General features: G+C 48.6%; 10 protein-coding genes across 10 annotated transcripts; 5 read left to right on the top strand and 5 right to left on the bottom strand.

Annotated features, from left to right (window-relative positions):
* Nucleotides 1-4254: 4254 nt before the first annotated feature.
* EDB91DRAFT_1344735 (uncharacterized protein) lies at nt 4255-5218 on the top strand (the record flags this gene model as incomplete). The annotated part of the gene is made up of 2 exons (XM_041325813.1): nt 4255-4408; nt 4465-5218. The coding sequence occupies 2 exons, from the start codon at nt 4255-4257 to the stop codon at nt 4758-4760; spliced, it is 450 nt and encodes a 149-aa protein (XP_041181077.1). The 3' UTR covers nt 4761-5218.
* Nucleotides 5219-5795: 577 nt separating this feature from the next.
* On the top strand, nt 5796-6688 carry EDB91DRAFT_1112257 (uncharacterized protein). The gene is made up of 2 exons (XM_041317797.1): nt 5796-6037; nt 6090-6688. The coding sequence occupies exons 1-2, from the start codon at nt 5872-5874 to the stop codon at nt 6272-6274; spliced, it is 351 nt and encodes a 116-aa protein (XP_041181076.1). The 5' UTR covers nt 5796-5871; the 3' UTR covers nt 6275-6688.
* Nucleotides 6689-11494: 4806 nt separating this feature from the next.
* Nucleotides 11495-12265, top strand: EDB91DRAFT_831987 (uncharacterized protein). The gene is made up of 2 exons (XM_041328542.1): nt 11495-11990; nt 12046-12265. Exons 1-2 carry the CDS (start codon nt 11646-11648, stop codon nt 12151-12153), a joined length of 453 nt encoding a protein of 150 aa, XP_041181075.1. The 5' UTR covers nt 11495-11645; the 3' UTR covers nt 12154-12265.
* Nucleotides 12266-17307: 5042 nt separating this feature from the next.
* On the top strand, nt 17308-18284 carry EDB91DRAFT_1079154 (uncharacterized protein; the record flags this gene model as incomplete). Its single annotated transcript, XM_041315098.1, has 4 exons — nt 17308-17524; nt 17574-17750; nt 17805-18029; nt 18211-18284. 4 exons carry the CDS (start codon nt 17308-17310, stop codon nt 18282-18284), a joined length of 693 nt encoding a protein of 230 aa, XP_041181074.1.
* An 809-nt stretch (nt 18285-19093) lies between these two features.
* On the bottom strand, nt 19094-19665 carry EDB91DRAFT_1040623 (uncharacterized protein; the record flags this gene model as incomplete). Its single annotated transcript, XM_041312879.1, has 2 exons — nt 19094-19245; nt 19308-19665. Coding segments are annotated over 2 exons (510 nt in total), but the record flags the coding sequence as incomplete, so codon positions are not given.
* Nucleotides 19666-19959: 294 nt separating this feature from the next.
* Nucleotides 19960-20160, bottom strand: EDB91DRAFT_1032953 (uncharacterized protein; the record flags this gene model as incomplete). The annotated part of the gene is made up of 1 exon (XM_041312754.1): nt 19960-20160. A coding segment is annotated over one exon (201 nt), but the record flags the coding sequence as incomplete, so codon positions are not given.
* A 662-nt stretch (nt 20161-20822) lies between these two features.
* On the bottom strand, nt 20823-21065 carry EDB91DRAFT_1047719 (uncharacterized protein; the record flags this gene model as incomplete). Its single annotated transcript, XM_041313339.1, has 1 exon — nt 20823-21065. A coding segment is annotated over one exon (243 nt), but the record flags the coding sequence as incomplete, so codon positions are not given.
* Nucleotides 21066-22063: 998 nt separating this feature from the next.
* Nucleotides 22064-22264, top strand: EDB91DRAFT_1047686 (uncharacterized protein; the record flags this gene model as incomplete). Its single annotated transcript, XM_041313338.1, has 1 exon — nt 22064-22264. A coding segment is annotated over one exon (201 nt), but the record flags the coding sequence as incomplete, so codon positions are not given.
* A 711-nt stretch (nt 22265-22975) lies between these two features.
* On the bottom strand, nt 22976-23849 carry EDB91DRAFT_831733 (uncharacterized protein). The gene has a single exon (XM_041328540.1). The coding sequence runs from the start codon at nt 23593-23595 to the stop codon at nt 23155-23157; it is 441 nt and encodes a 146-aa protein (XP_041181069.1). The 5' UTR covers nt 23596-23849; the 3' UTR covers nt 22976-23154.
* A 43-nt stretch (nt 23850-23892) lies between these two features.
* EDB91DRAFT_831757 (CDK-activating kinase assembly factor MAT1-domain-containing protein) lies at nt 23893-25550 on the bottom strand. The gene is made up of 5 exons (XM_041328541.1): nt 25280-25550; nt 25131-25219; nt 24927-25079; nt 24801-24874; nt 23893-24752 (listed from the first exon to the last, which is right to left on the bottom strand). The coding sequence occupies exons 1-5, from the start codon at nt 25451-25453 to the stop codon at nt 24103-24105; spliced, it is 1140 nt and encodes a 379-aa protein (XP_041181068.1). The 5' UTR covers nt 25454-25550; the 3' UTR covers nt 23893-24102.
* Nucleotides 25551-26328: the final 778 nt, after the last annotated feature.

Raw genomic sequence — 26328 nt, 5'->3', positions numbered from 1 at the left:
ACAGAATCTTTCCTTCGTTTTCAGGGACGGCAGTGGCTGGCCAAGACTGAAGACCGAGGAAGACTGCAAGTGGTATTCAAATCATCTTGACCGTCAGGCTGACAAGCGACGGTGACGCAGAGCCTTTATGTCGTTAAAATCGCTTTCCTGATAGTTCCGGCGGGGAGAATTCCAAGCCACGGAGTGAGTCCACCTACTTTTCGACTATCAAGTCGGTGTCATATTGAGTACTACCTGACATGTTTCTTTATTCAGTTTCCTTGGCTCAAGCGGCGATAGATTTTTTCCAGACTCCAGGAACACCCGTATTAGTCAACTCAGCGAGAAACTACGCATTGTGACATCAACCACAGCACTGATGGGAAAGCAGACGACGTGACTTACTATCGCGTGTCATTCAGACTGCAAGCTCAACGGGAAATGGGTTAATCGGTATCGCACAAACTCTCGCCGGTACCCTATTAGTATTGCAAGGGGTGAGTGAACCCTGAATGCGAAGCAAACTACTCACACTCGCATTCTCCTTACAGTAGAGGTCATAACAACAATCTGATGTGGTGCTGCAAGACCTGTATATGTGTTGACATGCACTGGCAGACATAGATACTGCCAAAGCGACAGCAACGGCGCGGAAGGAGAAACGCATGGTTTGTGCGAGGTGATATGGGCTCTGTCAAGAAAGGTCTCGAATGCTGACTCTGAGTTGGGGGCAACGATAGAAAGATAGCTTCCCTTTAAGTCATGACAATAGTGTTGTAGGCAGAATGGATGTGCCCGGGGGGACTTCGAGTGGAGGCAGGACCTGGCAGAATGATTGGAAACAATTTTGGTTGTTACGTCCCTCGATGGCGGATGGGTTGGCTATGACCCATGGGAAATGCAGTATCTGAGCTCGCATGAACGCTGCGCTCTTCTCATGCGGCATTGACGCGGAAGTCACGGCCACCTACATAGACTGAATGTGCGTCGAGCTGCGATGACTGGATCTTCCTCTGCTGTATGGGAACAGTAACTAATCAACCAAGTGCCACCAGTCTGTCATACACCTAACGGACTTTCCTCGAAACTGAAGCGTTCTTCGTCGTCTTCCGATCTAAATCAGCACAAGTGAATCATCATCTGATTCAGATGATGAGATTATCGATCATGACGAGATGCGCGAGAATGGCGAGATCTCGAGTATTTCTTCAAGCCAATTGCAGTCATCCACGTTTGATCCTGTCCAGGTCGTGAATCACTTTCGGTTCACTGTGCACATTGAGGGGTTACTGGTATATGACGGGCGTTTAATAAAGGGGCACTGCGTGATAATTCGGAAGAAGTGAATGCTGTAGCAGCGTAGTAATAAGGAGCCAATAAGAACAACGGATAGGCGCCTACACCAGTTAGTTATCGAGCAGAAACCCAACGCTACTCACCACACACGAAATCCACAACGTAACCACCGAGTGCTCCTTGTCAATTTCAAATGCTACTGACCGTCTAGATATATCAGGGATGCTTAACGGAACAAAAAAAAGCGTAACTTGGTGTGAGAGGGGGCGCAACACCGGCACTAACACACCGTAGCAGGGAGGTCTGGTGTAAGGTGCCGGGGTTCTGGCGCAGTGGCTGGAGTCCTAGACATAGGTTGTTATAGTCCGCCCTGCTCGATAGATAGAGCCGCCGCCTCCCGCCTTAGAGGTTTAGCCTGGGTTTCCCCTAGCAGTCCGTGCCCGGTCCAACATGGACGTGGTGTGGGTAGCAGCGTTCTTCAAAGACGGCCGACGGGTCGTCACTGGACTGCACCTTGCGATTTTGGGATATAGAGAAAGGAGAATTGACTCGGAGGAGGGCCAAAGTTCGAGGGGCACAAGCGATCAATCGCAATATTGCTAGACGATAGGCGAATTGCGAGCGGTGAGGAGATAAGACCATCATCATCTGGGATGCCAAGAGCAAGCAGAAATTATTTTATCCGCTGGGCCCTGGTAAAGCATGAAAGCACTGTGTATAGTACTCGGCGTGCTTCTCCCCCGATGGCAAGAGAATTTTCAGCGGGTCGGCTGATGGCACGGGTATCATATGGGATGCGGAGACTGGTGCAGTCCCCTCAACACTCGAGGGTCATCGTTCAAAAATAGCAAGCGCATCATTGGATCGTACCATCCGGGTTTGGCGCACCGATAACGCCGAGCTTTATTCTTCTCTTGATCAGCGCTCATGAATCTGCGGTTTCAAGTGTTTTCTGGTCACCTGACGGCTAGCAACTTGTCTCTGCTTCATATGACAAAACAGTTCTGGAACTTGTCTACTGGAAGGACCCCAATCCAACGTGTCAATGCTGTATGATGATTTAGAGTGCAGCGTCCATGCGAGCAAATTTCCTTGAGGGCAATCATGGAGTCAGGCAAGAACATGTTTTATTTATCAGCTAAGCTTAGATGGCAATAATCTTCCCTAGTCAAACTTGAAGACGACAGAATCTCCTTTTTCAGCGGACGGCAATAGCTAGCCAAGAATGAAGACCGCCGCAAGTGGTATTCAAATCATCTTGACCGTGAGACCGACAAGTGACGGTGATGCAGGGCCTCTAGTATGTGGCTAAATTCAATCTCCTTGCAGTTCCAGCCGGGAGAATTCCAAGCCACGGAGTGAGTCCACCGACTTTCTGACTACTACCAAGTCAGTGTCATATTGAGTGCTACCTGACATGTTCCTCTATTCAGTTTCCATGGCTCAAGCGGCAGTGGATTTTGTCTAGACTCCAGAAACACCCGTGTTGGTCAGCTCAGCGAGAAACTACGCATTTGTGCCATCAACCACAGCACCAATGGGAAGCAGACGACGTGACTTACTGTCGCGTGTCATTCAGACTGTAAGCTCAGGGGTGATGTGATAATCGAATTCACAGAAATGACGGGTACCCTAGTAGTGTTACAATGGGTGAGTGAAACCCGAACGCTAAGCAAAGTACCGTATACTTACATCCTTCGCACAAAAGAGCCCAGGACAGCAATCTGTCGAGGTGCTGCAAGACTCGGATTCGAATTTACATGCACTGACAGAAATAGATGCTGCCAGAGCGACAACAACGGCACGTAAGGAGAAACGCATAATTTGTACGCTGCCAAGGGAGGTCTCGAATGCTGACTCCGACTTGGGGCAAACGCTTTCTTTTATGTCCTGACAATAGCGTTGTAGATGGAACTCGGCAGTTCTGCTAATCAGTTTGGCTAATCGATTAGGTTAATCGGTTTTGATGGGGCGCGGACGGTGGCTATTTGACGCGACTGTGACACGCCTTGACACGTCAATGCCACTCCAGAGCTTAGTACACTGGCTTGCAGTCCCGCTAGTCTTAATCTCACTATCCAAAGAAATATTGATGTGACACTGACGCAGCGTGTGTGAGGCTTGACATGGTATATGGTGTGGCTTGACGTGGCATGGGTGGGGCTTCAAGTTGACATACCGGTACTGAGGCCCATGCATGCCAGTATACTAAGCTTGACAAGGTGACACAGCCCGAATAACACTTCATCTGAAGGCTAACATTAGATCACCGTTAGAGACAATACAGGAGGCGTACTGCAATTTGCAATCGATATTTCCCCGTGTTGTGCACACTGCAAACAGGCCCAACGTGGAGTTTGGACCTGGCAAGTGCCGTAACTTAATGAGGTGAGATGCATGTGCATTTCAGCACTCTAGGGTCTGCACGAAGATGAACATTCATCAATAAGATATTTAAAAGTGTCTCGACCGAGCGACATAACATGATATTTAAAGGTACTTAGTTCAAAGGTATAAGTTAGTGCCACGCCAGACCGCGTCCTTTTCACCTGACCCGAATGGACCCGGCGGAACTTCGAGTGGAGGCAGAACCCGGCTGGCAGAACCTAAGGCTGGAGAATTACACGCAGGTATATCCAGTTCGGGCGGGAGATGGGGGAGAGATTGTGCTTCGATCATTGATAGAACTAGTAATGTCTTACACTTCAGTTACTCCACTCCTTCGCTCTATGGGCAGTCACAGACCCAGAGGCTGGCGACCCTCTTTTATCTGCAGGGGGAAGCACAACTAACTTCGAGCCGGTCTCCATCGGCGTTGCTCGTAAATACCTATCTGCCGTGCGAGCTTGGCACATTGCACAAGGATAGCCCCCACCACTATCAGATTTCCGCCACGAACGAATCAATTGGTCACTACGAGGACTCGAGAACCTCCAGGCTAGCCGTCGAAAGCCCCTTCGGCCACCTATAACTATCGCGATGCTCACGGTCATCAAGGCTACTCTCGTACTGTCGGAATCCTTCGATGCTTGCGTTTGGGCAATGGCGTCCTGTGCCTTCTTCAGTATGATGCGGTTCGGCGAAGTCTCTGTTGCTTCCCGATCAGCCTTTAGTCCATCCAAACATCTCACGTGTTCTTTGGCCACGATTTGCGGAACAATCCATACGCGCGTCTCGACCTTCCATCAGCAAAGACAGCGAGGGCCGGGGAAACGCAGTCTATTTTTCTAAACGAGCAGGGAGATTTATGCCCGTTGGCAGCTCTCCGCAATCTGGTATCAGTTGTCCCCGCCCTCGCAGATGACCCTCTGTTTTCGTGGCACGACGCCAAGGGTGAGGTCCACCCGATGGTGAAAGTTCGCGCTATGGAACGAATCAACTCAATTTTGATGGGATGCGGGTGGGGCACTTCATTCGGTCACTCGTTTCGCATAGGGGGCGCTTCATTCTATCTGGCAAAGAAGGTCGACCCCGAAATAGTTTGAATCGCCGGCCGATGGAAATCGTTGGCATACGAGACTTACATCCGCGCGTTCGAACAGATCTCCTCCCAGCATTTGGCTAATGCCACGTTTCTCTAACCATCGCCTCCACGTTTTTGGTTGGGCTACGCAGCTTTGAGCCGCGGGTCGTTCCGGGTCGTTGGGTGAGCGGCTCCACCTGCTTGCGTCCCATCCCGAGCTAACGCTCGGTCCAGCCCAACCTAATAGATCGTGTCACCGACTCTTGAGCCAGTCGAAGCCGGAGCGTAGTAATAAGGAGCCAATAAGAACAACGGATATGCGCCTACACCAGTTAGGTATCGAGCTGAAACCCAACGCTACTCACCACACACGAAATCCACAACATAACCACCGAGTGCTCCTTGTCAATTTCAAATGCTACTGACCGTCTAGACATATCAGGGATGCTTAACGGAGCAAAAAAAGCGTAACTTAGTGTGAGAGGGGGCGCAACACCGGCACTAACATCAGAGAACCCGTGAGTCTAGTACCCAGGGTACGTGACTTTACGTCTTCTACATGACTTTATATTCCAATATAAAGGAAAGGAGTTCTATATATGACGATATATCGTCATATAAGACTTTATCTGCAGCTCATCAGTTCACTGATGTCAACGCGGACGACGCAAATGCACACCGTAGCAAGGAGGTCTGGTGTAGGGTGCCGGGGTTCTGGGGCAGTGGCTGGAGTCCTAGACATAGGTTTTCATAGTCCGCCGTGCTCGATAGATAAAGCCGCCGCCTCCCGCCTGAGAGGTTTGGCCTGGGTTTCCCCTAGCAGTCCGTGCCCGGTCCAACATGTATGTGGTGTGGGTAGTAGCGTTCTTCAAAGACGGCCGACGGGTCGTCACTGGACTGCACCTTGCGATTTTGGGACATAGAAAAAGGAGAGTTAACTAGGCTGGAATCGGCATGAAGAGCATATGGTGAGGTGAAAATACTCGGTCCAAGAAAGGGATTGTGAAGTGTGAGTACAAGATAAGATCGTAAAAGGAAATGAAAAATGGAAGTTTGTATCCGCGTAACTCGGATGCGAAGAGTAACGGAGCTACATCGTCTTCGCTTTGAAGCGTGATCGGTGCGTAGAGGATATGCAATCCTTACAATACAAAACTCTGCCATTCACGATGCAATTTCTATCTGAAGATCAGATACAGACCTCGGTCTCGTCGCTGCGAAATGCTGGTATTATAGATCTGGCTTCGACACTGTACACCAGGCTTGACAACCTGAGCGCTCCTCGTTTGACGAACCGTAGTTTGCATCTGCCTTGCATTGTATTTCCCCTCACGGAACTCACATGGTCAAGACCAGGAGAAATATGTCACTTTGATGTCTCAAGACGGGCGGGTTCCACTCACCGCAGAAAACAAGCTGACTCAGTTCTCACCGTCATGCCCCACTTCACGGACATTCTTGCTCGTCTGTCCGTGGAATCGTCATGATCTCGGGCTGCCTGACTTTGCAGAAGATGCTCGGAGCATGGTCGATTAGTCAGAGCCCGAGTCTCCGTTGGATGGATCGCTCCGCGGGTATCCTAGAGAAAATGAGCTAGTTGATTCGGAGTCTCACTCGCGAGCGTTGAGATTCATCATTCGCCTGGGACAGCCTTTTGGCGCACTTTTGCTAGCGCAGCAGCGCGGTGGGGAGTACAAGGGAATTGTGTCGGATCACAATATCATCGCAGGGGTCAAGGACATGGCTTCTGTTTACGACATAATGGATGGCAGGATGCTAGAGATATTATAGTTCCATGGTTTTCGAACACCTCTGACGCGTTTTCATTCGTAGCTTGACAGCGCATGCATGGAACATTTCCTCTAGACATTTGTATCGTGTTATACGCTGACTTACAACAGGAAAGCGACGGTTATATGAACAAATTGACAGCTGAGAAAGCGCTATCACTCACGTCCAGTCACTCAAAATCCAGTGCATCCTTAACAATTCTATCACTTCGTCCCTGCACCGCTCTTTCCACATATCTGCTCGTCTCCGCATCCTTCATTGAGCCCGCAGTCCCATATCGCAAACAGCTATAGAATGATGCTGTAGATATGATGATTCAGAGCGCAGCGTCCATGCAAGCAAATTTACTTGAGGGCAATCATGGAGTCAGGCAAGAACATGTTTTATTTATCAGCTAAGCCTAGATGGCAATAATCTTCCCCTAGTCAAACTTGAAGACGACAGAATCTCCTTTTTCAGCGGACGGCAATAGCTAGCCAAGAATGAAGACCGCCGCAAGTGGTATTCAAATCATCTTGACCGTGAGACCGACAAGTGACGGTGATGCAGGGCCTTTAGTATGTCGCTAAATTCAATCTCCTTGCAGTTCCAGCCGGGAGAATTCCAAGCCACGGAGTGAGTCCACCGACTTTCTGACTACTACCAAGTCAGTGTCATATTGAGTGCTACCTGACATGTTCCTCTATTCAGTTTCCATGGCTCAAGCGGCACTGTATTTTTTCTAGACTCCAGAAACACCCGTATTGGTCAACTCAGCGAGAAACTACACATTTGTGCCATCAACCACAGCACCAATGGGAAGCAGACGACGTGACTTACTGTCGCGTGTCATTCAGACTGTAAGCTCAGGGCTTCGAGATTGGCAGATTGCAGAAATGACGGGTACCCTAGTAGTATTACAAGGGGTGAGTGAACCTTGATCGCGAAGCAAAGTACCGTATACTTACACCATTCACACAAAAGAGCTCAAGACAGCAATCTGCTGAGGTGCTGCAAGATTCGAATTGGGATTTACATGCACTGACAGAAATAGATGCTGCCAAAGCGACAACAACGGCACGTAAGGAGAAACGCATAATTTGTACGCTGTCAAGGGAGGTCTCGAATGCTGACTCAGACTTGGGGCAAACGCTTTCTTTTATGTCCTGACAATAGTGTTGTAGGTGGAACTCGGCAGTTCTGCTAATCAGTTTGGCTAATCGATTAGGTTAATCGGTTTTGATGGGGCGCGGACGGTGGCTATTTGACGCTGCTGTGACACGCCTTGACACGTCAATGCCACTCCAGTCTCCCAAAGCTTAGTACACTGGCTTGCAGTCCCGCTAGTCTTAATCTCACTACCCACAGAAATATTTACGTGGCACTGACGCAGCGTGTGTGTGGCTTGACGTGGTATATGGTGTGGCTTGACGTGGCATGGGATGGGGCTTCAAGTTGACATACCGATACTGAGGCCCATGCATGCCAGTATACTAAGCTTGACAAGGTGACACAGCCCGAATAACACTTCATCTGAAGGCTAACATTAGACCACCGTTAGAGACAATACAGGAGGCGTACTACTACAACTTGCAATCGATATTTTCCCGTGTTGTGCGCACTGCGAACGGGCCCAACGTGGAGTTTGGACCTGGCAAGTGCTGTAACTTAATGAGGTGAGGTGCATGTGCGTTTCAGCACTCTAGGGCCTGCACGATTCAGCACGAAGATGAACATTCATCAATAAAGACAATTAAAAGTGTCTCGATCGAGCGACATAACATGATATTTAAAGGTACTTAGTTCAAAGGCATAAGTTAGTGTCGCGCCAGACCGCGTCATTTTCACCTGACCCGAATGGACCTGGCGGAACTTCGAGTGTAGGCAGAACCTGGCTGGCAGAACCTAAGGCCGGAGAATTACACCCAGGTATACCCAGTTCGGGCGGGGGATGGGGGAGAGATTGTGCTTCGATCATTGATAGAACTAGTAATGTCTTACACTTCAGTCGAGAAAAAAAAAGTGTTTTTGTCAGGGTCAGCCTGCTGAACGAAGGCTTGGAGAAGACGCTATTTTCCTCAGGTCGCAGGCAGCTCCTGCACACTGGCATCCATGAATGTCTTAACCACGAACTGCAACACTAGTAATTCGACTATATGACGGAGCATACAATCCGCAACTCGGACGCTTACGCCAGAGCCGAGGTTCCCCCTTTCGCAGTAGCAAGTGCGGGTTAAAAACATTCACTCCGCGGCCGGAGTTTTCATGTTCCAGATTTCAGAAGCAACCATATTATCGATTCAGCGACGAACTCCCTGACATGCCGTCAACCACAGCACCGATGGGAAAGTAGAACCATGACTCACTGTTGTGACGTGTCATTCAGACTGCCAGCTCAACGGGAAATGGGATAATCGCAGATGCCAGTCGCAGACTTTGAGTATTACAAGGTGTGAGTCATAGAGTTGAATCCTGGATGCGAAGTAAAAATACTCCTACTCACACTCTTCATACAAAGAAGGTCAGGGCAGCAATCTGTTGAGAGCCTGCAAGACCCGAATCGGGGCGCACATGCACTCACAGACGTAGATGCTGTCAAAGCAGCAAAAACGGTAAGGAAGGAGAAACGCATCACTTGTGCGAGGTGAAACGTGGTTTGCCAGAGAGGGTGTCGAATAGTAACTCTGAGCCTGTGAGGGCAACGCTACGAAGACGACTTGCTTTTATGTCTGATAATAGTGTGTCTTCGCAGAACTCGTGACGTGGCTTTGTCCAAACAGGTATCCCCGCGCTGGCAGATATGCTCAAAGTCCTCGAGATGATATCAATTGAGTTTGAACTTGGTCTGAACGGGCTCGGTGTACATACTTCTGCCTATGATATTCATGAAAAACGGGCGAGCAGTTATAACAAAATTGAACCAGATCTAGAATATAACTCCCTTACGCATATGACTCGATCTGCGGGGTTTGTTGTGCAAGTCCAACGTTCATCTGGTGCCACAAGATGTGCACAACTTAAGGCGCTATGAAAAACCGAAGGATATCGAAAGCGGAAGTCGGGTATGTGCATGGGTAGCATAAATCTTGCCTGAAGCTGTGGTGCCTTCGATAGGTCCTCAACGTTGTATAGCTCTATATGACCGCGCGATGAGAGAGCTAAAAGCTTCACCTTGGTAAAGAAACCGATGTCGACCAAGCCGCAGCCTTCGTCGATCACACGTAGTATATCCTTTTCAAAACTGCGATAAGACCTTTTTTCAATGATAGACGGAAGAAGACGCGTACATCAACTTGACGACCTCGATGCTAATTCCATACATGCAGCAACCAGTATTGGTAACTTCCAACATCTACGTCCTCCGGGCTCGAGTTGACAACCACCTCATCATAGAGAGCAAGGCGATCCCCGAGGACATCGACCAACACATGTGGTGAGAAGTGGTGAGAATGGATTGCGAGGGCCCGCTCTAGTCACAGTAACTAGATGGGATCCATCAGCCAGAGCATGTTCCTTGCCCATGGATAGCGTGCGGTAATTTATTTGATATTTTGAGTTGCGTAGGGGACGATTCTTCAGTATGTCGACAGTCACCAAAAGGTCACGAGTCTCATCTATGCAGTGATGGCCAGCAAATGATTCAAGAACTGCATCATCCATGCATCATCCGAAAGGAACATCATACACTGTCTCAGATGTGCAGGTCTTGGTATCGATAACTGTGGACCAAACAAACATCCTGATAATCCTCCGGGTCGCCCTACATATTCGGCCCACTCGTCCTTGGTGGAATACTCAGCAAGGCCAAGGTATCGATGGGTGATGGACCAGGAACTAAAGGACGAATCTAAACAAAGTTTTTTCGTCACATCGAGCTTGAAGGAATTCCACGCGTTCGCCTTGTCTCTGAGTGTGCGCAAGTACTCCACTATGGAGACAGTAGGTGGCCGTGGATGAACCGGCACCAATCTTTGGGCACAAATTTCGATGGCGTATTGCAGCTCCACAGTGTTTTTGACCACCATTCACATCGTTCGGCAAGTCCTAGCAGATTAGTGTGTTAGCTGACAAAAGGAGGGAATGACTCACCTACACACACTGTATAATTTTATTGTACGAGAAAACTAAGGATATGGCAGCACAACTCCTCTGCAATACTAGAGAGGGTAGGCTTTCCAAAATGAGAGAGGATTTGTCGACGACAAATGGGAGCGTTTCGGTCCATTATCGAGACGGGTCGGTGTTCTGTGAGCATCAACAAAAGAACCCACCTGGGTTACCCAATAAGTAAGCCTTATTATACTGGGTGATCAAGCGGCCTCTATGTTTCACCAGTGGATCACGTACTTTCTGCTGGCACTCGGCGTCCCATATTGATGATGGTTTTATCGTACCCACCACTCGCAATTTGTTTGGCGTCTGACGAAACGGCGACTGATGATGTCATTCCCTTGTGCCTCTGGAATGACCCTCCTACCAATCTTCCTTTCTCCACGTCCGACATTTGCAGGGTGTCAGTCCATGGAACCAGTGACAACCCGCCAGTTCATCTTTTAAGAATGCAACTGCCCGCACATTGCCCGTGTGCCCTTGCATCGTCCGCGTTGGTGTCGGCGTCGCGCCTCCTCTCACAGTAAGGTACACTTTTTTTGCTTCATTAAGCACCCTTGACATGTCGTTAACCTAGACAGCAAGATAGATTGTCAGTATCATTTGAAGTTGACAAGGAGCTCACAGTAGGGATATGGCTGCGTTGTGGCTCTCGCATGTGGTGAGTAGCGTCGGATTTCTCCTCAACATCCAACTCGTGTAGGCGCTTATGTGTGGTTTTGGTCAAGTTTTTGTTGTACTAATTACCACGCCGCCAGCCTGTTGCTTACGATAGTGAAGCTGCTCGAGAGGACATCCGTTTTATTCATCGACCGTCATATGTGCGCCAGTCAACTCTGCGATTCTACTCAAGTCGTTTTTCATCATGGTTTGTAATGCGCCTCGCGAGATAACGAAGGCCTATAATGATCGCTGGGTGCTGATGTGCTATCAATGGGATGTTATATGTACATCAAGCGGCGACTGATGCATCTTATCGGTGTATGCTGATTTGCCTGCTTGCCCGTGTGATAATGATCTGTACCTCATGGACAAGCTTTCCGTGGTCCCCATCAAGATTCAACATCATCTGCGCTGGCGCCAGATTGGGTGTCGAGTCTTGACAGTCTCCCCCTCCCCGTTGGTATCGACGAGAGGCTTGATCGACTCCAATAACCGTGGTCAGCGAACGCATTTGATCCAGACACGCCTCCAAGGTTGTTCAAGCGACGTTTTATACGCTACGGTAAGCAGGGATCTGGCTTCTTCGGTTCGGGCGATGTTTCATCGATTCTATATGTACCTCCGATTTCTTGCGATTATGCTTGCCGTGTCCACCGCACTCGGTAGCGATTATCAAGTACACGGACACGGCAAGTGCAAGGTCACTTATGTAGGTTACATTCAGCACCTTCGATGATGATTATTGACCGAATAACAGCATAGAGAGGTCCAAGTGGGCACGGCAGGCCTCAGGGGATCATAGTCACTTCGAGCTGAGAGCCCAAGAGTCTACAGCGCTACTACGGTGGACAATTGGATTCAATCGATGGTAGACATCTTGTCACCCATGGCTCGTGTAATCGCCAGTCTAATGGACTAGATGACTTGAATCCCGACCTGCAACCTTGAGAGTCATTGCCATCCCCGAAAAAGAAGGCCCGGCTGTCTTCTTTCTTTAGGGGTGACTATTACCATGCTCCTTTTCTGGCAAACAATCAAGTCCCTGCCTGACTCATAGTTGTCCGCAGGCACTTGGCCCGTATGGACGCTGCGCTCCTCTCATATGGTATTGAAGCAGAAGTCACCAAAGTCACCTACATAGACTGAGCGTACATCGAGCTGCGATGGCTGGACCTTCCCCTGCTGTATGGGAACAGTCACAAATCAACCAAGTGCTACAGTCTGTCATGCACCCTGCGTCTAACGAACTTTCCTCGAAATTGAAGCGTCCTTCGTCGCCTTCCGATCTATACCAGCACAAGCGAATCAAATCATCTGAGCCAGATGATGAGATTATTGTTGTTGAAGACCCTGATGAGACGCGCGAGAATGGCGAGATATCGAGTATTTCTTCAAGTCAATTGCAGTCATTCACACTTGATCCTGCCCAGGTCGTGAATCACTGTCAGCTCAGTATCTCTAGTAGAGTACAGTGGGTATTCTCCTGCTATACGGATCGTGCGAGCTCAGTGACTGTACTCAGGCGCAAGCAAGATTACCAAATACTGTATTTCCCCACGACCGCTCCATCCCCCGTCGAGGCACGTAACAACCGGAATTGTTTCTGATCATTCTGCCAGATTCTACCTCCAATCGAAGGTCCGCCGGGCATATCCATTCTGCCAAACTGATTAGCAGAACTGCCGAGTTCTGCCCACAATACTACTGTCATGACTTAAGGGGAAGCCGTCTTTCTAGTGTTGCCCCAACTCAGAGTCAGCATTCGAGACCTCCCTTGACAGAGTCCATATCACCTCGCACAAATCATGCGTTTCTCCTTCCATGCTATTGCCGTCGCTTTGGCAGCATCTATGTCTGTCAGTGCATGTAGATCCCAAGGCGACTCTTGCAAAACCTCGACAGATTGTTGTCGCGAATTCACTTGTGTGAGTATGAGTAGTTTGCTTCGCATTCAGGGTTCACTCACCTCTTACGATATTGACAGGCTAGCGATGGTATCTGCATTTATGAATTTGCAGTCTGAATGACATGCGACAGTAAGTCATGTCGTCTGCTTTCCCATTGGTGCTGTGGTTGATGGTACAATGCGTAGTTTCTCGCTGAGTTGAACAATACAGGTATTTCTAGAGTCTGGAAAATCACTGCCGCTTGAGCCATGATAGAGAAACATGTCAGGTAGTCAGTATGAAATCAATTTGGCAGTCGGAAAATAGGGGGTTCATGTAAGCATATTGCTTACTACACGTGACGAGCGACGTTATGATTGGACACCGCGTGTTATTTGTTTCTTATTTGCTCTCATTCATATATAACACTGGTCGTACGGTACTTACATCTTATCTCTTACCGTACCGCCAAATCCATACGCTCATCCACGTTACCTCTGTCCGATCAACTGTTAGTGTTGGCTGTATACTGTGACAGCCTCACACTTTTTTTTAACGTTCAGCTGAGCTTTATTCTCTGTCACCGACGCTATCTGTTACAAACTGCATCGTCGGGTATTGACCTTACCGGGTCAACCCGCCATTCTTACAAATTTACAAACTGCCTCCCCGCCGTACTCATATCCCCGTAACCTTATCTTCTATCACAACGAGAAGTCGTTCAAAGCTCGGAAGAGCAATTGCCAACGCACCTCCAATAAACGACTTGCCAGACCGAACACCGTCACCTGACCGCATACCCTCACCTGACCACGTACCATCACCGTCTACCACTCTGCCTTCACAAAATTCCAGCGTTCTCATGCCAACCAAAGCGCATATATCCTCTGACTCTGAATCAAGCGACTCTGATTATACACCCGCTATATCCATTATGTCTTCGTCAAAGATGGGACGTTGTGAACAGCCTTCGGCTAGCAAACCCCCTTTACTCACCGCCGGAGAAGTAACACCCGAGGCGTTATGGTCAGTGGGAAATGGGGTGTACACAGTTCTTCATGCACAAGGTCGTCCCTGTGGACTGAAATGGTTCGAAAGGTTGCATGGGGGTTGCAAGACCCACGCATCCAAGACTGGTATATAACAAACCAAGATGAAATCGATATCTTGACTGTTCAAAGAATACATGGCTGAAGTCCGCAACATCTGGCTCCCCATAGGTTGGGCTGACACCATCAGACGAAAGATGCTAGCCTCGACGCAAGGTCAATGTGCCTTTAGCGAATGGGCTATAGACGTGCAAAGCCAAAACACGCTCCTTAGGGGGACACCATCTCACCTCGCAGACTGTTAACATCCTCTACCACCTCGAATCTCACATGAACATTGATCTCGCTGCTGACTATCACGCGGAGAACATCATTGAAGACGATCTACTGCAAGTGGATCGAGAAGGTTCGTATCCCCGACGATAAGTGGCTCCGCTACCTGGTCAGGCAAAAAGAGGCAGTGGAGAATGCACTACGTGCTGAACGAGCCCGCTCTGCTGGCGATAAGAAGCCAAACTCAAACGCAAAATTCAATAGCAAGAACAGTAACAGCTTCAACGAACGGTAATGCCCAGTCAAAGGACGCTGCAGCTAAGCCATTCACTCGACTACCGACCCTCACTGATACCGAAAGGCAACTGTTGCGTGACAACGACTGGCTGTTTCGAGTGCCAAGAGCCGTTCACGGGTCATACGTCGTCAGGATGCCTGAAAGGATTCCCAGACGGCGCATCAGTACAAGACACTCACAGCAGGTGCAGTCTTAGCTGAAGAAAACAAAAAAGAAAGACATTGTGGCTGCAGTGGACGTCAATGAGGATGAGGAAGATGAAATGGTCGCGGTAGTGATGCCGTCCGCAGTATTAGGAAACGGTACTGACTCGGGCGAAGAGTGCTGTGGCCCCGCTACAAACCCCTCACCTTCATTGGGACTGTCTCGTTGATGGGCCAGCCGTTTCTTCTCCCATAAATGTCTCCGCTCTTATTGACCATGGCTCTTCTTTAGTTCTGATTGGTGAAGATCTAGTCAACAAACTGGGACTGTGCCATTCGGCTACTGTCAAAACCGCTACCTGTCTCTCTCGCATTGTCTAAAGACAAAGAATCATTCCTCCTCTCGCATTACGTCAAGCTTGCCTGTACCTCGCTCGACCAAGTTTACACTTCTCGATCTGTACGTGCGATCATCGCACCGAACCTTTGTACTCCACTACTACTCAGAGGTCCTTTTCTCCAACATAATCGAATTGTCATCGACCATGAACTATGTACGTGCATTGTCAAAGACACTAATTATGATCTCTTGCAGCCCAAGAACAACACGTCACCTTCACACGCTACTATCTTGCCGTCAGGACCACAACTCTTCTGGATGAAGAGAGATGTCGTTAACGAACTGAAGTCTGTCTTACCAGAACTAAAAGACATCGTCGACAGCGAAGTGCGAGCCGGTAAAAGGTATTGACGTCGTTGGGGCTGTGCAAGCCCGTATAGACGGATTGTTGTACCAAGAGCAACTTAAAGGCTTGGACGAGAAGTATAAGAAAATGTTTAAAGACCGTTTTCCTGCTGATATCCCTCATAATGACACAATGCCAACGGATGTCTTGTTTCGGATAAACGTAAAGGATGCTAACAAGATAGTACAGCTGCGATCGTACAATTGCCCCAAGAAATATCGCGCGGTGCATGGAAGACCCTGTTGGACTCTCATGTCGACAGCGGACGACTACTGACACTCCGACAGCGAGTGGTCCTCACCGTCATTCATCATTCCCAAGCCTGATCCGACAGTCTTGCCGCGCTGGGTAAATGATTTTCGAAAGCTTAATCTTAACACTGTTGCGGACAACCACCCGCTCCCGCTGTATAGAGGAGATCTTAAAGGACTGTGCGAAAGGAAAGTTCTTTGGTAAAATTGATATGACTAACGCGTTCTTTCAGACTGCGCGTCCATCCAGACTGACAGTGAAATATCTCGCCATACACACCCCCTGGGGCAAGTACGAGTGGACGGTGATGCCAATGGGAGTGCATAACGCACCAGCAGTACACCAATGGCGCATGACTGCGGCCCTGTGTCATTTGATAGGTAAAATATGTCACGTATACCTCGATGATATCATCATCTGGTCTCAAACGATCGAGGAGCATGAGGAGAACGTTCGTCATGTACTGGAAGTGTTGCGAACGGCCCACCTGTATTGTTCAATTAAGAAGACTTCGCTATTCAACACGGAAATCGACTTCCTGGGGCATCACATCTCGTCACGGCGAATCGAGGCTGATAGCTCTAAGGTGGCTCGCATTCTGGATTGGCCTCGACCGCGCAAAGCGACGCATGTGCGCTCGTTCCTGGGAATCGTTTGTTATCTAGCAGAGCATCTACCTGACATGGCACAACACACTCGTATCCTTACAACCATGACAACTAAAGCTGCCGAGTTGAAGTTCCCTGCATGGACGATGGAACACGAGGCAGCCTTCAACGCCATAAAGGAACTGGTGGTAAGCCCAAGGTGTTTAACGACCATTGACCATGACAATCCTGGGGACAACAAGATCTTTCTGACGTGCGACACATCCGACTATGTGACTGGTGCGATGCTTTCGTGGGGTCCGACACGCGAGAGTGCTAGGCCTGTCACCTTCAACTCAACCCAGTTGCATACTGCCGAACTTAACTACCCAGTACACGAGAAAGAATTGCTGGCGATTATCCGTGCGCTGAAGAAATGGCGTTTAGAACTTCTGGGTGCGCACATCAATGTCTATACTGACCATCGCACTCTAGAGAACTTTCAAAATCAACGCGACCTGTCGAGACGACAGGCCCGCTGGTCAGAATACATGTCGCAATACAACATCATGATCCAGTATATCAAGGGCGAGGATAATGAAGCGGCTGATGCACTGTCGCGACGAAGAGATTCAGACATGGTAACTGACACGTGCGCTGCCTTACTGACCATTCAAAGCAATGCGACACTGCAAATGCGGATTCCGAACTATTTTCCAGACTACCAGTGTCTGCTTCGACATTTCCCTACCCCAACAACACTCTCTCATCCACTACGAGCTTCTCACCCAAATGTTCGGTGCTCCAAACGGCCTCTGCTTGTCAATCACGGAATCAAAACATATCAAGGCGGTAAAGCAACCATGGCGACGTTCAAGCAAGTACAACACGCTCAGCCAGATGCTCCTTACCAATCAGCGCCTGGACAAAGTCGCAGCAGCAAGAGTTGATTTCACAACATGCAGCATGCTCAAAGGGTCTTGTGCCTTCAGCTACTACAATTCATTTGGTATGTGGTCTGTTTTATTTTAATTGAATTTTACTCACTGAATTTCTAGTTGAGAATCCCTCATATATCAGCAACGACGATGGAGACCCAGAGGTCCAACAGAACCGAGTGCATGCAGGAAGCAATCCCTTTGCTATCGAGAGTGACAACTTTGATGATGTCGAGGATCAGGGTGTTGTAGATGACGTGGACGTCATTGCTGATGTGCAATTAGTGCGGACTTTTCGTGCGTATCCAACCCTTCACTCACTGTGACCTTCGTTCTTAACACACCGTTCAGAACGAAAATGCGCCCGTACCGTTGCTGATCTCACAGACGAACTCGACATCCCATCGTTCCCGACCTTCATTCATCTCTTCCTGTACGACCAAATACACACGGACAACCACCATTCTTCTGCCAACGTCCCACTTCGCGACTGTCCATCCTACACGGGACCAATCAAGATATTTCATTCAGCCGCTGCAACATTTATCGCACCCAGTGATCCGAGTGGAATCACTGGTATGCGCCATGAGCACATTCATGTTGTGCCTTCATGGCGCAATGGACCAGCTCGCTTTGACTGCGCCTTCATCAACACAGACGATAGGCATGACGGAATGTTGAGCATGGATGTCGTTCGAATATTCTGCTTTTTTTCTTTTACTTTCACTAACAGTTGCACATACCCATGTGCCCTCAGTTCAATGGTTCCATCGCATCGCCGAGGAACGAGACAAGCTCACAGGAATGTGGATGGTGGCACTAGTGTTTTAAAGTCCGGTTGCTGGACTGACAAAAAACCGGCAACCAAACCGGACTGCAACCGTTTTGAACCGGACCGCGGTTGCGGTTGCCAGATGTTTCTCTCACCTCGGTTGCAGGTTGCGTCACATCAGACTCAGGCCCAGGACCGACGAAAAACCGACCACAACCGGTCTCCTCCTGGACCGGTTGCTTGTAGATTCAATGATACAGAACTTAGTAACTACAAAGCAATCACCTCCACCTCATTGTCCCATTCATCCATCTCACCATCGTGGATGAGTAGTTCCTTAAACTCGTCCAAAGAAATATCATCAATAATTGCAGAATTGTGAGAAGCATGGTCAGTGATCATGTCTCGCCATGCATGTTTCAGAACTTGAAGCTGTTCGAACTTTTCGGCACCAAGACGTGAGCGCCGGTCTGTTGCGATTTCAGCGCCAGCCGAGAAGAGACGTTCACATGGGACTGATGAAGCTGGGATAGCACATATGTCCATGGCGATACGAGCAAGAGTTGGGTACACCGTAGCATGTTCCTGTTCAATAGTCAGTAACAAATCTTTGAAAGGAAATGGTAGTACACTCACCGACCACCACTTAACAACATCGGTTTGCTTTGACACATCCCCTGGTAGCTCATTCAGATAATGGCGAAGTTCAGAAGCCCACCCTCCACTAAGATCACCAGTTGCTGCATTCACCAGGTTGCGACGGTGACAGGTCAAACTCTGAATCCAAGGTCACATTGTCCTGGCCCATGTTGAGTGTGGCGGTTGATCCGGCCGACTTGTGTTCGATGGTGGTAGCAGGTGCGTTCTTCCAATATTCCTCCATTGTCTTCTCAACGATCTGCAGTGCCTTGTTGTGCCAGTCCTTGGCATTCAGATTACCAGCCTCATGCTCTGTCTTTTGCTCATCTGGACCACCCCAGGCCATCTTGATATACACGAGTTTGTAGTATGGGTGTAGCACTGAGTAAGCGTATATATGTATAATGAGTATAGACGCATCAACACAAAAGAAGATTGCTTACCTAAGGCAAGAACATAGACCAGTTTGTCGTCAAACCTGCAATAGTACTTGCTGATCTTTGCAAGACCACGCTGAATAGCATCCTTGTATAGTGAAAACCTTGGAGCCTCAGACTTTGCTTCCCAAGTAGTCTGAAGCTCTTCAAGTGCAGGAATGGCGCGCCAGAGGGTAGGTTGACGGTCATGTGCGAAGTAATGCTGAATATTGTTGGCATCGGAGATAATCGCATGAGCATCGTTAATGCGTTCCCAATCTGTAGTCTTGAAACTAAAAGCGGTCCATGGGATACGCTTAACAGCCTGTCCTGTGCGTCGGATGGTAGTCATTGGTCCGAAAAGCTCATCGGCAGAGTTTACGAATAGGTTGATTGGCTAAGTAAGTGCATAAGTTAGTATTCGTAACGTACATGGCACGACAGTGCTAGAAGGACATACCTGGCGCAGAAGATACGCACACCTGAGCATACCATCAGCAGTGCCCCAATGCACATTGCTATGGAGTGGAATCTTGAGGGGAGTCTTTATCCCGCATTCAGTCTGCAGGGTTTCAAAATATGCAATCCGTTGACCCGAAGCTTGAATCTTGATGGCTAGAGTTCGAATGGCAGCGACAATGTCAAGTGAGTCACCCAGGACACGGTTACGAGGAAGGCCTGGGTCAAATTCCCATATGGCTGAGGCAGTTTCAACATTCACAATGCGTGTTATGACAGACATGATGTCGACAATGGATAGATTAATGATGTGGGCAAGGCATGGGAGGCGGTGCTGAGTAGTATCAAATGAGTAGATATGTCGGCGGTGTAGAATCGTTTCGATCGTGTCACAGGCAGTGTCATTGTTGCTCGTGTTGTCGGCCATGATACAAAATAGCTGTAAGTTTAGTACTTGTGAGTAAATAGATAGATTCAATGAATGGATATGGATAGACGCACCTTGCTGGACTGGCCTTCTACAATGCCAACACGTTCACATAGACCTATGAAATACCGGCCAAGATTGTGCCCCGAATGTGCTCCTGAGATCCCCTTGAAGGCAATCACTTGGGAGCAGAGCGTCCATGCCATTGTCTTCTCGTGGACTTCAATCCAATGTGCCGTGAGTCCCATGAATGCAGCTTTGGTCTGATCGACAGACCAAAGGTCTGTTGTTGTTGAAACTCGCCCAGCTGTCTTTGCCTGATGTAATGTGAGGGTATTGTTGATGAAGAAAAGAAATTGAGGGAGTACCTGTATTCTTGTCTTGAGACTACCGATGACCTCAACAAATGCATTGTGGATGTAGGAAGAAATGTCGTGAGCAGATGGTAAATCAACTTTCTGTGCAGTTTGGACGCATTGACACAAGGCAGTTTCTAAAACTGGCCTTATCAGTCCACCGCAAGACTCTGAATCAAAGAGTCGAATGAGTCAGCAGTCAATTCTCGACCGTGCATGCTAACTGTGAGTCACTTACCTGATCATCACAAACGATAAACTCAGCAACTGTACGCAAGGCATTTTCTCTGGAAAACTCCTTCACCTGCCAATGTTTTCTGAAACATCCCTCCAAGAGTCAGCTGACCTTCTTTTGTCTTTTTCTTCAGCTTCAATATTTGCTTTCACGATCTCCCGCGGTATGCCATGGTGGTGTTCTGGCAACTTCAGCTCAGCACATTTAGTTTTGTAGAAGTCATAGTGACCCCGGATGTGCTGGCGGCATGACAAATTACTTCCTACATGGAACGCCTTTCGTTTTCCGTTCTTCAAGATAAATGTCTCATCAGATCTACTGAATGCGGTAAGTCTAAGTTATGCCACATTTAGCGTGTTCACTAGTACTTACCTGCATATATCGCACCACCGTCCCTTGAGTGTTTCAGCTTTACCATTAGTATGGCAAAACTTTACAGTACACCGATCGGAGAACACAGTAAGTATGTCTTCCGCATTTCTTTTCTTTATCTTGATTGTTGTCGGTAATGGTGCGTGATGTTGTTTCTCCAAATCATCACTGCTCAGTGCCTGCAGCTGATATTAAACTCGCAGGTTGATCAGCGGATTCAATCAAACAAATACCTCATCATCAACATTCTCAGTGTCATTCTTGCCCTCGTAGCTTCGGACAGAGGTACATCTTGATGATACTTCAACTTCTTCGAGTTCATCGTCATCTGGGAGGGTTTCCTCAACTTCCTCTACCTCGGCTACTACCTTCAAGTTGGAGTGTCAGCACGAACGTTTAGGCCTAGATGCGCCGTCTTTTCGTCTCAAGGTTGGTTCTTGCTCTCCTTCACTGGAACTCGATTCTAACTCTTCCTCACTAGACATTCTTCGTTTGTGGGCCCTTTTATTGCCAGCGGGAGACAAAGGTTTTGTCTTTGGTGGGCGAGATCGGGTTGTCTTTTTTACATGTGATGGAGCCATTGCCGCTGCCTTTTCCGTTGGCTGCTTCGATCGTGTAGATTTACGAATCATGGTTGTTGGGTTTGGGAGTACTAGCTTGAATGCAGGACTCAGAGACGAAAACTTTGTGTGGACCTTATATTACAAGCCTCATGGCTCAAACGTTCAGGTCTAGACCGGTTTTGAATGGTCTTGGACCGGTTTCATCAACAACTGGTTGCAACTGACCGCAACCTTATGTGAGGACCGACGGCAACCGGTCTTGTAAGGTTAGGTTCAGTCCATCGAAATTTCAGTGAGTCCATGGACCGGTCCAGGTCCGGTTGCCATAAAAAGGGCCTCTAAAACCGGACCGGACCGGACTTTCAAACACTAGGTGGTCTTTCAATGAAGATGGCTCTCACGATTTGTCCATCATCCATATCGACAGTATCATTCGCGGCGCTCACTTGCTCCCAATATTCGGTACCCAGCTCGTACCACGCGGCCTTCGATTCTACGATTCTCTGGATGTATATCGAGGATTCTACGTAAATCGGTTCATTGATCACCATGCTTTCGAGCTGGCATCTTAATATACTCATTTTTCTTGCAATGCTTAAGTTCAAAATTTGTCTTAAAAATGCTTTAATTGTCTGAGTGTCTTTGTCGGCTTGATGGTAAGACACTCAAGTTGCCCTCCAAGTCAAATCGAAGCCTTGAACATCTTGACGCACTTGGGCGCCAAACCAAGTAAAATAAGTTCCCAATAAGTTAATTTAAGAAACGTGGTATTTTACTGATGACTAGTACTCAATTATATTTGGAGTTTCCAAGGGGGATTATCTGGAAGGTGATTCAACTGTGCGTCGTTGCACCCATGATTCAGTGGACTGTACATGCGCGTTATGTGTCTGTTCCTGGTGTCGTCCTTGAGCACGTCGTTCACTCTGACTTCCAGTTCATTATTCCAGCCTTACCAGTGAGTGTAGACTAATTGGTTTTATCTACTTGAAATAACCTCGAGCTAGAACACACTCGTGGCATTTCTCGGTCTTCGCAAGTAGTCCACTCGTGCACATTCCATTCCTTGTGCTATAGGTGCTCTTCAGCTGACTGGTCGTGTTCTCCAAGTACGTATCATTTCCTTCTCCATAAATGTTCCTGCTGATCAACGTGATCTACCTAATACAGCTCCTGACAAATGGGGCGCAATGGCATCATCGTCTCGACCTACAAGTCGCTCGCCTGATCCATGGGCGACCTCTCATCCCTCCCATATCTCACGTACGCTATCCCACAACCCCGCAGATCTTACCGCACCGTTTGGTGTTGCCTGACCGCTGCAAGCATGGCCATTGGCAGCGGTAGAAGAAGTGATGTCATCTAAATCCTTCTTTGACTGTATCTCGAGTGCGTAATCGCGCAAGATGGCATTGCAGCTGTTTTCGGTGGCCTCCATGAGTACCTCGCCGGCGGGTCTCATCTAACCATGCCATCTGCCCTCTTTAACGGGAGATAACAAATGAGGGTGATTGAACACTGCGGCCACAAGACAGAGGGGCTTATCGAAGCCAACCACGTGCACAAAGAAGAGCAGAGCTTCAGTGAGACTGATTGGATCTAAAGAAATCTCAAGGTAGTGTGAGATGGGGAGAGCGAGTGTGAACGCGAGGATGGATGATGACAAGATTGCAACGCTGAGCTTCAAGTTAGGAACCAAGTGCACGAGCTGAGAAGAACAAATGAATGGATGACGTGTGCATGAGGATATAACCAACGAGAACGAACAGAATGTTGAGCGAATTCGCTTTCTGCATTGCAGGTGAGTATGACGGGAACATGGGAGGATATTTTTCGGCCTACGGACGTTGGTAAGCTCCCAGAACTGCACGATCAGAGTCAGAGCTCGTGCAGCGTAAGCCATCCGTTGACTACCTTTGTTCGACTATGAACACTGGCAATGCTGCAGCCCGAAACCATCTGGGTTGAGGTGGCACATACTATGCGTCACCTAACGGTCAAGATGATTTGAATACTACTTGCTCATTCTTGGCCGAGCCACTGCCGTCCCCTGAAAAAGAAGGAAATACCATTAAGTCTGACTATGGGAGATTATTGCTATCCCCTTCCTTAGCTGATCCATAAGATATGTTCTTGCCTGATTCCATAATTTCCCCGAAGGAAATTTGCTCCACGGACGCTGCGCTCTGAATCATCTTATACAGCATTGACACGGTGGATTGGGGTATCTCTATAGCTGTTTTCGCTACGGGACTGCGGGCTTGATGGATGGTGCGGAGACGAGCAGCTATGTGAAAAGAGCGGTGCAGGGACGAAGTGTGACGACTCGTGTCTGTCTATGACGCAATGATAGAATTGCCATAGCTGATGTCCTTATACATCAATGTGGAACGAAGGCTGCAAACGAGTTTCAGGCAGATGCCATCACAACATCAATCCGTCCAGGCGATGGGCTCAGCTCTGACAGTGGTAATAAATCCAACCCAGCGACAGCACATCTGAGGGCTCTGTCCCAAGCTTCCTCGACCCGATATCCTCCCGCTCTCATAATTCCTTCGCGGTCCTTCCTCACTGCGTCACTGTACATATCGTCGTAGTGATCCCTGAGCGTATATAGATCCTCGTAAGCATACCAATCGTCCTGCAGGGGGACGTGTGGCGGATCAGGAACGACAGTACTCTGAGCAGCTCGTGCGCGCAGTAGTTGGGCATTACTCCTCAGAACCGTGGTGGTAGTACTGCGAGCAGACGATCTCTTCATGGCTTCTGCACGAGATTTGGCGATGACCTTGGCAGCATCCTTGGTGCTGGTCTCGAGGCGATCGATGATCTCACGTTGGGACGTTTCTCGTTCCTCACGTTCTATCTCCACTTCTCTTCGGAGCTCGAGGGCACGTTGTTCTTTCTCCTGTCGTTCCAGTTCTTCTTGTTCCTTCAGAGCTTGTGCATATTGTTCTTCGCGCTGAAAGTTGAGTTCTATGAGCGCTGCATTTTCATGACGATGAGCGAGTATGCGAGCTTCAGTCTGAGGAATGTCGACGTCGTTGATGAGGTTGAAAGCTTGATAGCATGAGAGGCAGCGCACATCGTCGAATATAGGGCACTCACTGATATCTTCCACTTCTTCAAGATAATCGTTGTAGGAGTGAAGATCAGGGAAGTCTTCGCGTCGTTTGTTGAACCTGACCGTTCATGATGATGTGCAGGGCTTGATACAAATATACGGCTACTCACTCTTTAGCTATTCGTCTGCGCACGGCGATTTCCTTCTCCACAGTAAGGTCCTCAAAAGTCTGTGGGGTGAATGCCAGCTTTCGCAGGACCTTTTGGCAGATAGGACATGGGGCGGGTCCCAAGGTGAACAAGCGGTCGATGCACGACTCGCACCTACGGAGTATTTTCATCAGCTTGGGTTTTCATGCGAACTGGGATGCACACATTTTATGGTAACATGAGCTAACCAGGAGGCGAAGTTTGGGGTTCAAGTACCGATCAGACTTGCACACAGGGCATTGGTCGTCCATAGACTTTTAGTTCCATGGCTTGTTAGTACTGTACGTGAGCTGAACGGAAGGACTACGACGTACGAAGTATTCAGTCGTTCGCCCAGATGCATCTTTAACACCTCCGCTGAAAATGGTGGAGGATGTGCTCTGGACTTGAGGTGTGCTGGAACGAGCGGTGTGTGCATTGGATGATGTTATACCACCTTTCCGGACGGTCTTTCCCTTCAACCAGCCACCTACGTTGCGATTTGACATGGCTCAACTTTCGATGCCGGCGTGTTCAGTCTGAAGTGACAGAGTAGAAGTTATCAAACTTGATGGTGTGCGGTCAAGATCAAATGTATCAACGGTTTGCGGACAACACACAAACAATAATACGTCAAGATCACATTAGTAATACACAGGGGGGCGTCTCAGACTCGGAGCATCCTAGTCGTCTCAACTCAAGCTTCTGACTTCCACGACATGCATGGGCAATTTTATTTTCTATAACATAGACAACCACATTCGGTCTGCAGTATCGATACGAACACTACTACATCTTGACCCCCAATGGAAGTAACTACCTAGATAGAATATTGAGTGGTCCTCCATTGGTTAGACTCTTCCATTGGACCAGGTTGACGTCCCTGCATACTACTAGAACTCCGAAACTCGTCAAGGGTGGCCCTGTGTCAGAACCGGGTCTTAATTTTCGTCCCTGTCACTGGTGAGGTCTAGTCTGCCCTCGGCAGCCATCTATGGGAAGGCTCGTCCATTCATTATGCATTGTGGGTCAGGGCTCCAACTTGCAGTCCAAGGTCCGAGTCCAAGCACACAGAGACGCCACCGTACTCCCTGACGTTCTCATTCGTTCGGTCGGACCATCTGTGAAGAAAAACGACCATGGTAAAGAAATAGAAACAAGTGCCAGACGTTGAACAAAAGTTCAGATTTTTGTTTCGGTCAAACGTTGGTACTGGGGTCGGCGGCTACAGTTGGTGGTGCGACCTAAAAAGGCGAAAATTAATTTAGAGTTGAATGAATCCGAACGCTCGCTCGGTTACACGTCACGGGGCAACGACCGGGGCAACGCTTGTCAAGATATTCGAGTTCTGTCTATCTCAGCAACCGTCTGGTCCTACTTAGTA

The sequence above is a fragment of the Suillus paluster genome, assembly GCF_016628075.1.
Source record: "Suillus paluster strain FC165 chromosome Unknown EDB91scaffold_8, whole genome shotgun sequence".
NCBI classification, from domain to species: domain Eukaryota; kingdom Fungi; phylum Basidiomycota; class Agaricomycetes; order Boletales; family Suillaceae; genus Suillus; species Suillus paluster.
This window is presented reverse-complemented; position numbering and strand designations above follow the sequence as displayed.

Coding starts and splice junctions, on each gene's coding strand:
- EDB91DRAFT_1112257 (XM_041317797.1), top strand. CDS start 5,872: ATGCAATCCTTACAATACAAAACTCTGCCATTCACGATGCAATTTCTA. Junction 6,038..6,089: donor TCCTCGTTTGACGAACCGTA/GTTTGCATCTGC, acceptor CACATGGTCAAG/ACCAGGAGAAATATGTCACT.
- EDB91DRAFT_831987 (XM_041328542.1), top strand. CDS start 11,646: ATGGACAAGCTTTCCGTGGTCCCCATCAAGATTCAACATCATCTGCGC. Junction 11,991..12,045: donor GCAAGTGCAAGGTCACTTAT/GTAGGTTACATT, acceptor AACAGCATAGAG/AGGTCCAAGTGGGCACGGCA.
- EDB91DRAFT_831733 (XM_041328540.1), bottom strand. CDS start 23,595: ATGGCTTACGCTGCACGAGCTCTGACTCTGATCGTGCAGTTCTGGGAG.
- EDB91DRAFT_831757 (XM_041328541.1), bottom strand. CDS start 25,453: ATGTCAAATCGCAACGTAGGTGGCTGGTTGAAGGGAAAGACCGTCCGG. Junction 24,875..24,926: donor CGCAGACGAATAGCTAAAGA/GTGAGTAGCCGT, acceptor ATGAACGGTCAG/GTTCAACAAACGACGCGAAG. Junction 24,753..24,800: donor TGAAGAAGTGGAAGATATCA/GTGAGTGCCCTA, acceptor CATGCTATCAAG/CTTTCAACCTCATCAACGAC.